Source organism: Cherax quadricarinatus, chromosome 79, assembly GCF_038502225.1.
Source record: "Cherax quadricarinatus isolate ZL_2023a chromosome 79, ASM3850222v1, whole genome shotgun sequence".
NCBI lineage: Eukaryota > Metazoa > Arthropoda > Malacostraca > Decapoda > Parastacidae > Cherax > Cherax quadricarinatus.
The window spans coordinates 1,276,427-1,295,205 of NC_091370.1; the positions used below are offsets into that span (position 1 = coordinate 1,276,427).

Consider the following 18,779-nt stretch of genomic DNA (forward strand, 5'->3'; position numbering starts at 1 on the left):
CGATTCCTTACTAAGGTATCGGAACGCTATTCTCAGGTTTGCCAGGCGCCCATATGCTGCAGCAGCTATCTGGTTGATGTGTGCCTCCGGAGACATGTTCGGTGTTATGGCCACCCCAAGAGCTTTCTCCTTGAGCGAGGTTTGCAGTCCTTGGCCACCTAGTCTATATTCTGTCTGCGGTCTTCTTTGCCCTTCTCCGATCTTCATGACTTTGCATTTGGCAGGGTTGAATTCAAGAAGCCAGTTGCTGGACCGCATGTCCAACCTGTCCAGGTCTCTTTGAAGTCCTGCCTGGTCCTTATCTGATTTAATTCTCCTTATTAACTTCACATCATCTGCGAACAGGGACTCCTCTGAGTCTATCCCTTCCATCATGTCATTCACATATACCAGAAATAGCACTGGTCCTAGGGCCGACCCCTGTGGGACCCCGCACGTCACAGGTGCCCACTGTGATACCTCATCCCGTACCATGACTCGTGGTTGCCTCTCTGTCAGGTATTCTCTGATCCATTGCAGTGCCCTTTCTGTTAAACGTGCCTGATCCTCTAGTTTCTGCACTAATCTCTTGTGAGGAACTGTGTCAAAGGCCTTCTTGCAGTCCAAGAAAATGCAATCAACCCACCCCTCTCTCTCGTGTCGCACTTCTGTAACTTTGTCATAGAACTCCAGAAGGTTTGTGTGTGTGTGTGTGTGTGTGTGTGTGTGTGTGTGTGTGTGTGTGTGTGTGTGTGTGTGTGTGTGTGTGTGTGTGTGTGTGTGTGTGTGTGTGTGTGTGTATGTGTGTGTATGTGTGTGTGTGTGTGTGTGTGTGTGTGTGTGTGTGTGTGTGTGTGTGTGTGTGTGTGTGTGTGTGTGTGTGTGTGTGTGTATGTATGTGTGTGTGAGTGTGTGTACTCACCTAGTTGTGGTTGTGGGGGTCGATTCATAACTCCTGGCCCCGCCTCTTCATCTTGCCGCTACTTAGTCACTCTTTTCGCTCCGTGAGCTTTATCATACCTCTACTTAAAGCTATGTGTAGATCCTGCCTCCACTACATCACTACCCAGCCTATTCCACTTCCTGACAACACTGTGACTGAAGAAATACTTCCTAACATCCATGTGAGCCATGTGAGTCTTCAATTTCCAACTGTGACCCTTTGTTGCTGTGTCCCATCTCTGGAAGATCCTGTCTCTGTCCACCTTGTCTATACCTCTCAGTATTTTATATGTGGTTATCATATCACCCTTATCTCCCCTGTCTTCCAGTGTCGTCAGGTCGATTTCCCTTAACCTCTCCTCGTAGGACATACCCCATAGCATCGGGACTAGTGTTGTTGCAAACCTTTGCACTTTCTCTAGTTCCATACATGCTTGGCTAAGTGTGGTTCGAAACTGGCGCTGTTAATTTCAATATGCGCCTAATGCACAGAGTGTACAGGGTCCTGAATGAGTCCTTATTTAGATGTCGGAATGCTGTTCTGAGGTTTTGCAGACGCCCGTATGCTGCAGCAGTTGATGTGCGCCTATGTGAATACACATTAATTTATGAACAGGTATAATGTGGTATAGAAATTAAGTTCCATTACTGTGATCAAGTCGTATTTAAGCTGATCCGAAGGTCTTGTATTACCAGTCGTAATATTTGTATATCCCTACATATACCCTTGTGTGGTTCTATATCCCCTTGTGTGGTTGTATATCCCCTTGTGGGGCTGTATATCCCTTTGTGTGGTTGTATATCCCCTTGTGTGGTTGTATATTCCCTTGTGTTGTTGTATATCCCCCTTGTGTGGTTGTATATCCCCTTGTGTGGTTGTATATTCCCTTGTGTGGTTGTATATCCCCCTTGTATGGTTGTATATCCCCTTGTGTGGTTGTATATCCCCTTGTGTTTGTATATCTTCTTGTGTGGTTGTATATCCCCTTGTGTGGTTGTATATTCCAGTAATGATAAATTATGTAGAACAGGACGATAATAAACTGTGCACGATTAGGGCCACAAGTGACATGGTCCTTAGGCAAATTGATAAATTAAAACCTAACAAATCCCCAGGCCCTGATGAACTGTATGCAAGGGTTCTAAAGGAATGTAAAGAGGAGCTTAGCACACCTTGGGCTAATCTTTTCAACATATCACTACAAACTGGCATAGTGCCAGATAAGTGGAAAATGGCAAATGTGATACCTATTTTCAAAACAGGTGACAGGTCCTTAGCTTCGAACTATAGACCAATAAGCCTAACCTCTATAGTGGGAAAATTTATGGAATCAATAATTGCCGAGGCAGTTCGTAGCCACCTTGAAAAGCATAAATTAATCAACGAATCTCAGCATGGTTTTACAAAGGGGCGTTCCTGCCTTACGAATTTATTAACTTTTTTCACTAAGGTATTTGAGGAGGTAGATCATGGTAATGAATATGATATTGTGTATATGGACTTCAGTAAGGCTTTTGACAGGGTCCCACATCAGAGACTATTGAGGAAAATTAAAGCACATGGAATAGGAGGAGAAATTTTTTCCTGGATAGAGGCATGGTTGACAAATAGGCAGCAGAGAGTTTTCATAAATGGGGAGAAATCAGAGTGGGGAAGCGTCACGAGCGGTGTTCCACAGGGGTCAGTGTTGGGCCCCCTGCTGTTCACAATCTACATAAACGACATAGATGAGGGCATAAAGAGCGACATCGGCAAGTTTGCCGATGACACCAAAATAGGCCGTCGAATTCATTCTGACGAGGACATTCGAGCACTCCAGGAAGATTTGAATAGACTGATGCAGTGGTCGGAGAAGTGGCAGATGCAGTTTAATATAGACAAATGCAAAGTTCTAAATGTTGGACAGGACAATAACCATGTCACATATAAACTAAATAATGTAGATCTTAATATTACGGATTGCGAAAAAGATTTAGGAGTTCTGGTTAGCAGTAATCTGAAACCAAGACAACAGTGCATAAGTATTCGCAATAAAGCTAATAGAATCCTTGGCTTCATATCAAGAAGCATAAATAATAGGAGTCCTCAGGTTGTTCTTCAACTCTATACATCCTTGGTTAGGCCTCATTTAGATTATGCTGCACAGTTTTGGTCACCGTATTACAGAATGGATATAAATTCTCTGGAAAATGTACAAAGGAGGATGACAAAGTTGATCCCATGTATCAGAAACCTTCCCTATGAGGATAGACTAAGGGCCCTGAATCTGCACTCTCTAGAAAGACGTAGAATTAGGGGGGATATGATTGAGGTGTATAAATGGAAGACAGGAATAAATAAAGGGGATGTAAATAGTGTGCTGAAAATATCTAGCCTAGTCAGGACTCGCAGCAATGGTTTTAAGTTGGAAAAATTCAGATTCAGGAAGGATATAGGAAAGTACTGGTTTGGTAATAGAGTTGTGGATGAGTGGAACAAACTCCCGAGTACAGTTATAGAGGCCAGAACGTTGTGTAGCTTTAAAAATAGGTTGGATAAATACATGAGTAGATGTGGGTGGGTGTGAGTTGGACCTGATAGCTTGAGCTACCAGGTCGGTTGCCGTGTTCCTCCCTTAAGTCAATGTGACTTGACCTGACTAGGTTGGGTGCATTGGCTTAAGCCAGTAGGAGACTTGGACCTGCCTCGCATGGGCCAGTAGGCCTTCTGCAGTGTTCCTTCGTTCTTATGTTCTTATGTTCTTATCCCCTTGTGTTGTCGTATATCCCCTTGTACGGTTGTATATTCCCTTGTGTGGTTTTATATCCCCTTGTGTGGTTGTATATACCCTTGTATGGTTGTATATTCCCTTTTGTGGTTTTATATCCCCTTGAGTAGTTGCATATTCCATTATAAGAACATAAGAGCATAAGAACGAAGGAACACTGCAGAAGGCCTACTGGCCCATGCGAGGCAGGTCCAAGTCTCCTACCGGCTTAAGCCAATGCACCCAACCTAGTCAGGTCAGGTCACATTGACTTAAGGGAGGAACACGGCAACCGACCTGGTAGCACAAGCTATCAGGTCCAACTCACACCCACCCACATCTACTCATGTATTTATCCAACCTATTTTTAAAGCTACACAACGTTCTGGCCTCTATAACGGTACTTGGGAGTTTGTTAGGTAAGACACATATGCAACGGTTAGGTATCTTTATTTCGAAACGTTTCGCCTACACAGTAGGCTTCTTCAGTCGAGTACAGAAAAGTTGATAAAAGCAGAAGATACTTGAAGACGATGTAATCAGTCCATCACCCTTAAAGTTTTGAGGTGGTCAGTCCCTCAGTCTGGAGAAGAGCATTGTTCCGTTGTCTGAAACAATATGAAGTTGAAGTGACAGAATGGGGCCTTATATAGTGCCAGGAGGTGAGACGTAGGTTGCTTTGGGAGGGCAGGTCCCTCTCAAACCCAGCCGTTCTCACTAGTGGAGGTTGTCGAAGTTGATGGTCTGTACCAAGATACCCTTGTGTTGCAGTGTCTGACAGAATGACACTGCAACACAAGGGTATCTTGGTACAGACCATCAACTTCGACAACCTCGACTAGTGAGAACGGCTGGGTTTGAGAGGGACCTGCCCTCCCAAAGCAACCTACGTCTCACCTCCTGGCACTATATAAGGCCCCATTCTGTCACTTCAACTTCATATTGTTTCAGACAACGGAACAATGCTCTTCTCCAGACTGAGGGACTGACCACCTCAAAACTTTAAGGGTGATGGACTGATTACATCGTCTTCAAGTATCTTCTGCTTCTATCAACTTTTCTGTACTCGACTGAAGAAGCCTACTGTGTAGGCGAAACGTTTCGAAATAAAGATACCTAACTGTTGCATATGTGTCTTACCTAACAATCTGTCGGTATTTTATACCATTTTAATGTTCACTTGGGAGTTTGTTCCACTCATCCACAACTCTATTACCAAACCAGTACTTTCCTATATCCTTCCTGAATCTGAATTTTTCCAACTTAAAACCATTGCTGCGAGTCTTGTCTAGGCTAGATATTTTCAGCACACTATTTACATCCCCTTTATTTATTCCTGTCTTCCATTTATACACCTCAATCATATCCCCCCTAATTCTACGTCTTTCTAGAGAGTGCAGTTTCAGGGCCCTTAGTCTATCCTCATAGGGAAGGTTTCTGATACATGGGATCAACTTTGTCATCCTCCTTTGTACATTTTCCAGAGAATTTATATCCATTCTGTAATACGGTGACCAAAACTGTGCAGCATAATCTAAATGAGGCCTAACCAAGGATGTATAGAGTTGAAGAACAACCTGAGGACTCCTATTATTTATGCTTCTTGATATGAAGCCAAGGATTCTATTAGCTTTATTGCGAACACTTATGCACTGTTGTCTTGGTTTCAGATTACTGGTAACCAGAACTCCTAAATCTTTTTCGCAATCCGTAATATTAAGATCTACATTATTTAGTTTATATGTGGCATGGTTATTGTCCTGTCCAACATTTAGAACTTTGCATTTGTCTATATTAAACTGCATCTGCCACTTCTCCGACCACTGCATCAGTCTATTCAAATCTTCCTGGAGTGCTCGAATGTCCTCGTCAGAATGAATTCGACGGCCTATTTTGGTGTCATCGGCAAACTTGCCGATGTCGCTCTTTATACAATACCTGTCGGTATTGTATACCATTTTTGATGTTCATCTTGTCAGACACTGCAACACGTGGCATCTTGGTACAGAAAACACCTTGAACAAGCTTTTCAAGTGAGAAGGGTTGGATCTGAGAGGGACATGACCTCTCAGTTGCCTCTCACTACTACTACTACTACTACTACTACCCTGCACCTCTCCTTCCGACAGTATTTAAGTCTCCGCACTGTCGCTTGATCTTCAGATAGTTCCTGACTATGGAACTGAACTTCTCCAGGCCGAGGGACTGACAACCTCAAATTCTACGACTTTAAGGGTGATGGACTGATTACATCGTCTTCACATCTTTACTGTTCCTGCCTACTTTCTGTATTCGACTGAAGAAGCCTACTGTGTAGGCGAAACGTTTCGGAATAAAGTTGTCTAACTGTTGCATATGTGTCTTACCTAACAACTCATCTATGTCGTTTATGTAGATTGTGAACAGCAGGGGGCCCAACACTGACCCCTGTGGAACACCGCTCGTGACGCTTCCCCACTCTGATTTCTCCCCATTTATGCAAACTCTCTGCTGCCTATTTGTCAACCATGCCTCTATCCAGGAAAAAATTTCTCCTCCTATTCCATATGCTTTAATTTTCCTCAATAGTCTCTGATGTGGGACCCTGTCAAAAGCCTTACTGAAGTCCATATACACAATATCATATTCATTACCATGATCTACCTCCTCAAATACCTTAGTGAAAAAAGTTAATAAATTCGTATTCAGAGAACCGACAAGCTGATAAATTAGACACATGTGCAACACTTGAGTATCTTTAGTGAGGAAACGTCTCGCCACAGAGTGGCCTCATCAGTCCATACGAAGGAGAATGGTGAACAGCAGGAGGAATTTGAGGTAATTAGTCCCTCAGTCTTGAGTCAAGGTAGTCAGTCCATCAATCTTGAAAAGAATACAGCATATGTGCGTAGAAGTAGCTACAGTATATAAGGAAATTCAATGCACATGTTGTATTCTTTTCACATTCCTGTCTGACACAGCAACATCTTGGGATCTTAATACAGGGAATTCTTCACTTACCTAACCCTTGGGCACGACCTACTTTCACAGTGGTCATATGTGATACCACCTACGACTGCTGCACCTCTCCTGCCTGCAGTATATAAGTCACTTCTTCGCACATATGCTGTATTCTTTTCAAGATTGATGGACTGACTACATCGACTCAAGGCTGAGGGACTGATTACCTCAAACTCCTCCTGTTCTTCACCATTCTCCTTTGTATGGACTGATGAAGCCACTGTGTGGCGAAACGTTTCCTCAATAAAAATACCCAAGCGTTGCACATTTGTCTAATTTACCATCAGGCCTACAGCACTTCTCCTGCCATCTTGATTTGGCGTGACTTGAACCTACCTTGCATGGGCCAGTAATCCTGCTGCAGTGCTCATTCCTTCTTATGTTGTAACATGCTATTTAACACCGGGATATGTATAAATATGCAAACATCTTTGAAGTGTTCTAAAGAAAACTGCAGTATTGCTACAATGAAAGTTAAATGAACACAGACATCGTGTGAACCTCTCCAAGACAGAGTACAGGAAAGTCTCTCTGTACCACAAATATTTCTACAACAAGTGACAGGAAAGTCTCTCTGTACCACAAATATTTCTACAACAAGTGACAGGAAAGTCTCTCTGTACCACAAATATTTCTACAACAAGTGACAGGAAAGTCTCTCTGTACCACAAATATTTCTACAACAAGTGACAGGAAAGTCTCTCTGTACCACAAATATTTCTACAACAAGTGACAGGAAAGTCTCTCTGTACCACAAATATTTCTACAACAAGTGACAGGAAAGTCTCTCTGTACCACAAATATTTCTACAACAAGTGACAGGAAAGTCTCTCTGAACTACAAATATTTCTACAACAAGTGACAGGAAAGTCTCTCTGTACCACAAATATTTCTACAACAAGTGACAGGAAAGTCTCTCTGTACCACAAATATTTCTACAACAAGTGACAGGAAAGTCTCTCTGTACCACAAATATTTCTACAACAAGTGACAGGAAAGTCTCTCTGTACCACAAATATTTCTACAACAAGTGACAGGAAAGTCTCTCTGTACCACAAATATTTCTACAACAAGTGACAGGAAAGTCTCTCTGTACCACAAATATTTCTACAACAAGTGACAGGAAAGTCTCTCTGTACCACAAATATTTCTACAACAAGTGACAGGAAAGTCTCTCTGTACCACAAATATTTCTACAACAAGTGACAGGAAAGTCTCTCTGTACCACAAATATTTCTACAACAAGTGACAGGAAAGTCTCTCTGTACCACAAATATTTCTACAACAAGTGACAGGAAAGTCTCTCTGTACCACAAATATTTCTACAACAAGTGACAGGAAAGTCTCTCTGTACCACAAATATTTCTACAACAAGTGACAGGAAAGTCTCTCTGAACTACAAATATTTCTACAACAAGTGACAGGAAAGTCTCTCTGAACTACAAATATTTCTACAACAAGTGACAGGAAAGTCTCTCTGTACTACAAATATTTCTACAACAAGTGACAGGAAAGTTTCTCTGAACTACAAATATTTCTACAACAAGTGACAGGAAAGTCTCTCTGAACTACAAATATTTCTACAACAAGTGACAGGAAAGTCTCTCTGAACTACAAATATTTCTACAACAAGTGACAGGAAAGTCTCTGTACTACAAATATTTCTACAACAAGTGACAGGAAAGTCTCTCTGTACTACAAATATTTCTACAACAAGTGACAGGAAAGTCTCTCTGAACTACAAATATTTCTACAACAAGTGACAGGAAAGTCTCTCTGTACTACAAATATTTCTACAACAAGTGACAGGAAAGTCTCTCTGAACTACAAATATTTCTACAACAAGTGACAGGAAAGTCTCTCTGAACTACAAATATTTCTACAACAAGTGACAGGAAAGTCTCTCTGAACTACAAATATTTCTACAACAAGTGACAGGAAAGTCTCTCTGAACTACAAATATTTCTACAAGTGACAGGAAAGTCTCTCTGAACTACAAATATTTCTACAACAAGTGACAGGAAAGTTTCTCTGAACTACAAATATTTCTACAACAAGTGACAGGAAAGTCTCTCTGAACTACAAATATTTCTACAACAAGTGACAGGAAAGTCTCTCTGAACTACAAATATTTCTACAACAAGTGACAGGAAAGTCTCTCTGAACTACAAATATTTCTACAACAAGTGACAGGAAAGTCTCTCTGAACTACAAATATTTCTACAAGTGACAGGAAAGTCTCTCTGAACTACAAATATTTCTACAACAAGTGACAGGAAAGTTTCTCTGAACTACAAATATTTCTACAACAAGTGACAGGAAAGTCTCTCTGAACTACAAATATTTCTACAACAAGTGACAGGAAAGTCTCTCTGAACTACAAATATTTCTACAACAAGTGACAGGAAAGTCTCTCTGAACTACAAATATTTCTACAACAAGTGACAGGAAAGTCTCTCTGAACTACAAATATTTCTACAACAAGTGACAGGAAAGTCTCTCTGTACTACAAATATTTCTACAACAAGTGACAGGAAAGTCTCTCTGAACTACAAATATTTCTACAACAAGTGACAGGAAAGTCTCTCTGAACTACAAATATTTCTACAACAAGTGACAGGAAAGTCTCTCTGTACTACAAATATTTCTACAACAAGTGACAGGAAAGTCTCTCTGTACTACAAATATTTCTACAACAAGTGACAGGAAAGTCTCTCTGAACTACAAATATTTCTACAACAAGTGACAGGAAAGTCTCTCTGTACTACAAATATTTCTACAACAAGTGACAGGAAAGTCTCTCTGAACTACAAATATTTCTACAACAAGTGACAGGAAAGTTTCTCTGAACTACAAATATTTCTACAACAAGTGACAGGAAAGTCTCTCTGAACTACAAATATTTCTACAACAAGTGACAGGAAAGTCTCTCTGAACTACAAATATTTCTACAACAAGTGACAGGAAAGTCTCTCTGAACTACAAATATTTCTACAACAAGTGACAGGAAAGTCTCTCTGAACTACAAATATTTCTACAACAAGTGACAGGAAAGTCTCTCTGAACTACAAATATTTCTACAACAAGTGACAGGAAAGTCTCTCTGTACTACAAATATTTCTACAACAAGTGACAGGAAAGTCTCTCTGTACTACAAATATTTCTACAACAAGTGACAGGAAAGTCTCTCTGAACTACAAATATTTCTACAAGTGACAGGAAAGTCTCTCTGAACTACAAATATTTCTACAACAAGTGACAGGAAAGTCTCTCTGAACTACAAATATTTCTACAACAAGTGACAGGAAAGTCTCTCTGAACTACAAATATTTCTACAACAAGTGACAGGAAAGTCTCTCTGAACTACAAATATTTCTACAACAAGTGAGAGGAAAGTCTCTCTGAACTACAAATATTTCTACAACAAGTGAGAGGAAAGTCTCTCTGAACTACAAATATTTCTACAACAAGTGACAGGAAAGTTTCTCTGAACTACAAATATTTCTACAACAAGTGACAGGAAAGTCTCTCTGAACTACAAATATTTCTACAACAAGTGACAGGAAAGTTTCTCTGAACTACAAATATTTCTACAACAAGTGACAGGAAAGTCTCTCTGAACTACAAATATTTCTACAACAAGTGACAGGAAAGTCTCTCTGAACTACAATTATTTCTACAACAAGTGACAGGAAAGTCTCTCTGAACTACAAATATTTCTACAACAAGTGACAGGAAAGTCTCTCTGAACTACAAATATTTCTACAACAAGTGACAGGAAAGTCTCTCTGAACTACAAATATTTCTACAACAAGTGACAGGAAAGTCTCTCTGAACTACAAATATTTCTACAAGTGACAGGAAAGTCTCTCTGTACTACAAATATTTCTACAACAAGTGACAGGAAACTTGACTCAAGAAATCGTAATGACACGATTGCAAATAAACCATACCCCCGGCCGGGATTGAACCCGCGGGTTCAATCCCGGCCGGGGGTATGGTTTAAGTGACAGGAAAGTCTCTCTGAACTACAAATATTTCTACAACAAGTGAGAGGAAAGTCTCTCTGAACTACATATCTGCCTCGCTATCACCAGTTGTTGTAAGTAACTGAAAAAATCCACGGTCGAAAGTATAAAAAAAAAAAATGGAAGCAAATACCTACTACTATCACGTAAATTACAACCACTCCACGAATCAGAGATAAAAAAAGAAGACATTTCGGGCCATTATAGACCGAAACGTCGACTAGGTTTATCTCCATTTAGTTTTGAGTTGTACCAGGTAAGGCTTTTTTTTTTTTTTTTTTTTTTATTCGCCGGTATTCTCCCGGCACAGGTCTTTTCCAAGTAGTGGTGACCCGGCCTTGGCTCCCTATCTGGGGAGTCTCCCATGGGAGGAGGTACAAGTACCTCCTCATCTTTGGGACCAAGTGTCCCCAGGCCTAGCCACATTCCCCGCCCTCACGGGGCTCGCAGGGAGAAGCTAGGCCTCTGGTCTGCCATCTACCCCGCCTCAAAGGGGCTCGTGGGGATGGCAGTCTTATGAGCTGCAGATGGTAGCAAGCTCAGGCCTCTCGCCCAGGTAAGGTATTAGCACCTCAGGTCTTGTAAATAGTTCTGCAGACAATATATTTTTGTGTCTATCTTACATACAGTTTTGCACGAGCAAAATGGTTTGGTGAATTGTGTTTATCCGGAGACGTAAAATACTCTTGACAGAAATGCCCTCCAAAGATTAACCCGGAAACAACAGAATACAGTAGCAATAAATAATACGATTAATGAGGAATGTTCTCACTGAATGATAAATATGAGAAAGATTAATTTTGGAACTAACTGGACTCAAAACTGTACTTGTTAAGTGACGAAAAAAAAATATACAGGATTAACTGTTTTGTTAATACAATAATAATATTATTAACAATAATGTTAATAATAATAATAATTCTACTACTATTATTCTTACTGCTACTACTAGTGCTAATAATAATAATAATAATAATTGTAATAATAATAATAGCTGTAATAATTATTACTGTAATACTTTTCACTCATACTCCCTGATACACAACTTATTATAAATGATAAATATTTCAGTGTTCGTGAAAACCAAAAATAACGAATAATTATTTTTACAATAGGCAAGATTTTGTGTTATTTTGGCGATTGTCAGTCAGTAAATGTTTATCTCTCTTAAATCTCAATCTCAATATCTTACTCTCTCTCTCTCTCTCTCTCACTCAATAACACTCGTCTTACCTCAATAAAGTTGGGCAGTGCCTTCCAACACGTCTTAATGTTGCATGAACCAGAAACACCGTGACACTTGCACTGAGTCGATAACGAGGCTTTGACTACCTGGGGAAGAGACACAGGTGACTACCTGGGGAAGATACACAGGTGACTAGCTGGGGAAGAGGCACAGGTGACTACCTGGGGAAGAGACACAGGTGACTGCATGGGGAAGATACACAGGTGACTACCTGGGGAAGAGACACACATGACTACCTGGGGAAGAGACACAGGTGACTACCTGGGGAAGAGACACAGGTGACTACCCGGGGAAGATACACAAGTGACTACCTGGGGAAGAGATACCTGGGAAAGAGCTACCTGGGAGAGGGTTACATGGGTGAGAGACACGGGTGACTACCTGGGAAAAAGAAAGAGACACAGGTAATTATCTGGAAAAGAGACAGGCGAAAAGATAGATAGATAGATAGATAGATGGACAGAGAGCGAGCGTACATAGATGTACATGGAAGAGAGCGACAGCAGAGATTATTTGTTGAAATATCTACTAAATAATTCTATCTAGGTTAATTATTATTATTAATCTAGATGTTTGAAGTAATGATAGTAAAACAAAAGGAAATCTTAAGCTTCGTTCAGAGGAATGGCTTTAATTAGAGCCGTTCCCCTGAACGAATCTACCTGGATTTCCTACCATTTCTGCAACACTGCAAGCTCCTGTAGATGTGTTGATTGCAACCCGAAAAGCCTAGAGTTATCATTCTACTCCCCCCGTGGTTGTTTTGCCTCTTGTATCACTTGTTTTGCGATATTTGCTTAATATACATACATACATACATACATACATACATACATATATATATATATATATATATATATATATATATATATATATATATATATATATATATATAATCACCTGTTTACTGTGATCTTATTGCATATATATATATATATATATATATATATATATATATATATATATATATATATATATATATATATATGTGATGAATGGTTTGAAAAACCGACAAGTTGAAGATTGAGACACTTATGCAGCATATGGGAATCTTTATTCAGGAAACGTTTCGCCACACAGTGGCTTCATCAGACCAATACAAAGAGGAAGGCGTAAGGAGAGGAGGAGTAAGAGGTAATCAGTCCCTCAGCCTGGAGTCGATGTGTTCAGTCCATCAATCTTGTAGAATGTACAGCATAGGGCCGTAGACGTGGCTTATATACTGTAGTGAGGTGAGGTGAAGCAGGCGGAGGCGGGGTCATAGTAGTACCATCCACTAGTCGAAGTAGGTCTTCGTCCAAAGGTTGAACAAGTGTTGAAGAATTCTTTGTAACAAGATCCCATGATGCTGCAGTGTCTGACAGTTGTGATGAATGGTTTGAAAAACCTCACTACAGTATATAAGCCACGTCTACGGCCCTATGCTGTACATTCTACAAGATTGATGGACTGAACACATCGACTCCAGGCTGAGGGACTGATTACCTCTTACTCCTCCTCTCCTTACGCCTTCCTCTTTGTATTGGACTGATGAAGGCACTGTGTGGCGAAACGTTTCCTGAATAAAGATTCCCATATGCTGCATAAGTGTCTCAATCTTCATATATATATATATATATATATATATATATATATATATATATATATATATATATATATATTTATATATATATATATATAATATAATGGGGTCCACTTCTGGTGTAAACTGTGGGATACACAGCCTCGGAGAAGTGGATTAAAAAGGATTTCTTCCTGGAGCCGTTTGAATATTCCACTTCCCCTTCCACCCCATCTTTTCATTCTTTTTCTAGCAATAGGAATATTTTATTACATAATATTGTACAAAAGATTTAAGATACATTGTAGTTATAAAGATGGCATATATTGAGGGCCTGGCTATTCACTACTTCCACATCAACCCAGCCTTCATTGAAACAGAAAAAATCCAACAAATCTCACAGTGCTATAATTGTTACTCATACATACACACCACAAAAGATTGCCCTACCAAGGACAGGAAGTTCTGCTCCACCTGTGGCCGTGAGGGTCATGACTTCAAGAATTGCACTACTGCTTCACCACCCAAATGCTTGAACTGCAAGAATGACCACCATACTCTTGCTGCCAGATGCCCTACCAGAAGAGGCATACTCAAGAAACAACAACAACAACAACAGCAGAAGAAGCCCAGTCCACAAGAATCCACACACTCTGCTATCGTCAAGCTTCAAGCAGATACCACCAAAATCCTACACGCCACGCAAGCTGCTCCCACCACTTCCCTGCCAGCACCTACTGCCGACTCCACCAAGATTCTTTACTGCATCATGTATGCTCATTTACAGAATGTAGCTGAGCCTGGTTCCTTTAACACCACCATCAATGAACTCTTCAAACTCAACAATATGCCTGGTTTTACATTCCCTGCATCCCCACCTTCCACTAAGATCATAAAAACCACTGCTAATGTCTCCAACATCACCGTTGCTACACCGCTATCACAAGCTTCACACAACACAGAGATGGACCAATCAGAGACCACCGAGACACCGGCAAATCCCATCAATGAGAGTCCACCACCACCTGCACCCACTGCTAGCGCAATTGACCAATCAGAAACCTCGCCTCCACCAGTTCAGCCACCAGCCAAGAAAGCTAAAACACAAGAAACTGGGGATGCATCTCCCCGTGCCACTGCCACTACTACACCACAAGACGAGGCCCGCGTCCTGGCTGGCGTATACTTCTACACAACCAACCAGTACAAGAGCCCAATGCAGTCTTCAGAACTTAAACAGGGACTCCAGGACGGAACAGTCAAGTACACCTACGACCCAAATATTTCATATACCACTGCAGACCTGAACAGGCTACTCACTGCACCCCGCCTTGTGGCAGTCGATTACACCTCAAGGAAGAAATTCAGGACGCTCCGGAATGGGTCCCTTGAAGACGGTACCCTCCTCTAGCATGACTATCTATGACCATTCACCATGAAGATAAATTTCCCCAGCACTTTGCTGTCTGCTAAAGCTGGGGTGTGGCTCCAATCGACCCTGTAATTGCTGCCTCTGCCCGCCTGCGCTTCTGAAGCGAGAAGACACTTCCCTCCTGGGAAGTCAGCGCAAGATAGAAGAAGAAGACATCCTCCAACCAGAGGGCCCAAGAAAGAAGAAGATGAACGTCAACCCCCACCCGGGGGGTCACTGCCGGGTCACCATCTGGAGAAGACCCGGGCTGGAAGTACCGGCGAATCAACATGAATGAATGAATGAATGATGGCATATACCGTGCATGTCTAGTACATATTGTTACGTGTTTGTCACCGATTATAAGGCGAAAATCTCATCCAGCTCCTCAGAGCTGGGGCGCGTGAACCAAAATACAGCATCCTTTGGATAACTTGATTTTGTTTAGCGGCATTATGGCAATTCTGAAGAGAAGGGCAATTACGTTGTAAATTGACAAAGGAGTCCTTCGATATGTCTAAAGGCTTAAAGTCAGGGAAAATCAAAGGATGGACAGTAGGAGAAGCCTGGGCTTTGGTCTGAGCCCTAGTCAAGACATTTATAGTATCGGAGGTGATATCTTCACTTTCATCTAATAAGTGAACTGGTGATCCTACTTCCTCGCTTTCGAGAGCAGCATCACTGGTTTTTAATCCCACATGAATCTCACGAGACATTGTCTCATCTGAACTTTCGAGGGGCTTCTCTGACTCTACAGGAAGAGGATCTGAAACACCTATGTCCATCTTTGGTGATGAAAGGTCAACCTCAGAAGGAAGAATGGCACCTTTAACATTACCTATTAGTACGGAGCAAGAAGTGATGGGAGCTAGTACAGCTTCAGACCAACCTGTGAACCATTTAGACCTAATGTAACAACGGATGGTAGGAAAAGTGTCTGTACGGCCCAAGTAGTCTGAAAGTATAGCAGAGGAATGAGTTTCTTTAAGGTTAGGGAACAGCTTATCAGAAATGACTATACATGTGCATCCAGTGTCTCGTAAAATGGTAGATACATTAAGTCCATTAACTGTTCCTGAACAGAAGGGTGCTTGGTCATTACAGTCTTTAAAACATCTTCCAACTTTTTGGACCTTCTTAGGACAATCTAGACGTTTATGTCCCTTAACACCACACAAATGACAAACAGGAATAAAAGAAGTCATTTTACTTTCCACTAGAGGCTTTGATTTTTTAAGCCTCAGCATACAAGTCAGCAGCCTCAGCAACTTCCTCAGCTTTAATCAGGCTACGTTCTCTGATGAATGTTCGTATCTGATGGGGAAGAGCTGCCAGGAACTGGTCAGCAACCATGAAGTCTCTAAGAGATTCATAACTGCGACCAATTCCTGAACTCTCTATCCAAAAGTCGAACAAACAAAAGAGTGTTACCTGTAACTGCTGAAAGTTCTGGCCAGGCTGTAAAGTGGCATACCTGAAATCTTTCCTGTAAGAATTAGTGGTTTTTTGATATGCTTTAAGGATTGCCTTCTTCAGTAGGTTATAATTACATATATCCTGTGACAAAGTTGCATAGATATTCAAGGCTGTACCAGAAAATAACATTCCTAACCTGGTAGCCCAGGTGTCAGCAGGCCATTCACAGAGGGTAGCAGTATTTTCAAACCTGATAATGTATGAAGTTATGTCTTCCCCCTCTGTGAAGGGAGGTAAATTAGGTGTTGGAATATGTGCACTAGCTGCATGATGTTCAATTACTCCTTCCTCTAATTGTTGTTGTGTAAGAGTTAACTTTTTATTCTCTAATTCAAGGCGAGATTTTTCGAGCTCGCGATCCTTTTCTCTCTCTCTTAACTCAAGTTCTCTAGCTTTTTCCTCACGTATTTTAGCCTGTTCCTCACGTATTTTAGCCTGTTCCTCACGTTCTCTAGCTCTTTCTTCACGATCAAGTCTATCATGCTCCTTTTTGTCTTCTCTTTCTCTTTCTAACTGTCTTTCTTGGATTTCTCTCTCAATTCTCTCTCTCTCCTTTTTCTCCTGTCTTTCAAGGTTCTCTTTCTCCTTTTTCTCTTCTCTTTCGATTCTCTCTCTCTCCTTTTTCTCTTCCCTTTCAATTCTCTCTCTCTCCTTTTCTTCTTCTCTTTCCCTTTCTGTTTCTCTTCTCTGTCAATTCTCTCTCTTTCAAGTCTTTCCTGGATCTTAGCACTAATGAAAGATCCTAAATTTTTTCCTGTTATTCCTAACTTACTTCCAGCATTCATCCAAAACTGGTATTCCTCCATGCTTGCAAGAATAACTTAAACTATCAGGGGAAACCTGGAGTTTACCTGGAGAGAGTTCCGGGGGTCAACGCCCCCGCGGCCCGGTCTGTGACCAGGCCTCCTGGTGGATCAGAGCCTGATCAACCAGGCTGTTGCTGCTGGGTGCACGCAAACCAACATACGAGCCACAGCCCGGCTGGTCAGGAACCGACTTTAGGTGCTTGTCCAGTGCCAGCTTGAAGACTGCCAGGGGTCTGTTGGTAATCCCCCTTATGTGTGCTGGGAGGCAGTTGAACAATCTCGGGCTCCTGACACTTATTGTATGGTCTCTTAACGTGCTAGTGACACCCCTGCTTTTCATTGGGGGGATGTTGCATCGTCTGCCAAGTCTTTTGCTTTCGTAGTGAGTGATTTTCGTGTGCAAGTTCGGTACTAGTCCCTCTAGGATTTTCCAGGTGTATATAATCATGTATCTCTCCCGCCTGCATTCCAGGGAATACAGGTTCAGGAACCTCAAGTGCTCCCAGTAATTGAGGTGTTTTATCTCTGTTATGCACGCCGTGAAGGTTCTCTGTACATTTTCTAGGTCAGCAATTTCACCTGCCTTGAAAGGTGCTGTTAGTGTGCAGCAATATTCCAGCCTAGATAGAACAAGTGACCTGAAGAGTGTCATCATGGGCTTGGCCTCCCTAGTTTTGAAGGTTCTCATTATCCATCCTGTCATTTTTCTAGCAGATGCGATTGATACAATGTTATGGTCCTTGAAGGTGAGATCCTCCGACATGATCACGGCCCACGACTTTTTTCCAGGTCATTGTCCTGGTGTCAGTTCATCATCACTACTTGAATTCCCTGCCGCCCGCTTACGGGAGTTCCCGTCGACAATGGTGCAGGCAGGCACGGTCACGTGTGCATGGACGTCCACACTAGTAGTTATCACAGTGGGTCCGTCGGGAGTCGCAGTCGTTGACGGTAGGCTACCAGTGCTATTATCGGACGCCACTGGGGTGGCTGGTGGCACCGGACACTCCTCCACTGCACCATATAATTCCAGAAATGATACAGGGAGGCCTAGCTCGACTTCACGAGATGGAACATCAGTTGACGTCGCTGCGACACCGTCATCAGCAACGTTATTCTCCATACAGGGCAATGTAGCACACGGCAAATCAGGTATAGAGACAGGTACATCAAGGGAAGACTGTTGAGACGTTGGCGTCGGACGGGCACCCGCCCTTGCCATGGACTCAGGGGCTTGTGTAGGAGTGTCTGACGGCACACGTTGCTCACATGGTTGTCGTTAACGCTGAGGATCACATTGATACACCATGTGCCCATACGCATCACATAACCGACACGTCTTCCTTTGCCCCGGGTAATACACATATACCTGAGTACTGTAGATTCCGAGGACAACAAAAGATGGGATGGGCATTTTGAGGGACATTTTCACTGAAAATGACCCATTGGGTTTACCATCAAACGGCCCATGGCTCCATACCCCTGCAGTAGCCTGATGGATTGTCCCAAATTTAGTGAAGGCTTGACGGATTACATACTCATCAGCTTCGAAAGGGACATTCCGAAGTTTGACCCACGTGTAA

The 18,779-nt window shown here is 41.8% G+C and overlaps 1 protein-coding gene across 2 annotated transcripts in view; it reads right to left on the bottom strand.

Moving 5' to 3' along the window:
• Positions 1–18,779, bottom strand: part of LOC128702726 (protein Wnt-11b-2-like) — a 229,835-nt gene that overhangs the window by 12,263 nt on the left and 198,793 nt on the right. For both annotated transcript variants that reach the window (XM_070101829.1, XM_070101830.1), the window contains one exon: positions 11,930–12,028. In XM_070101829.1, coding sequence (XP_069957930.1) covers positions 11,930–12,028 — 99 coding nt within the window. The remainder of the gene's footprint in view (positions 1–11,929; positions 12,029–18,779) is intronic.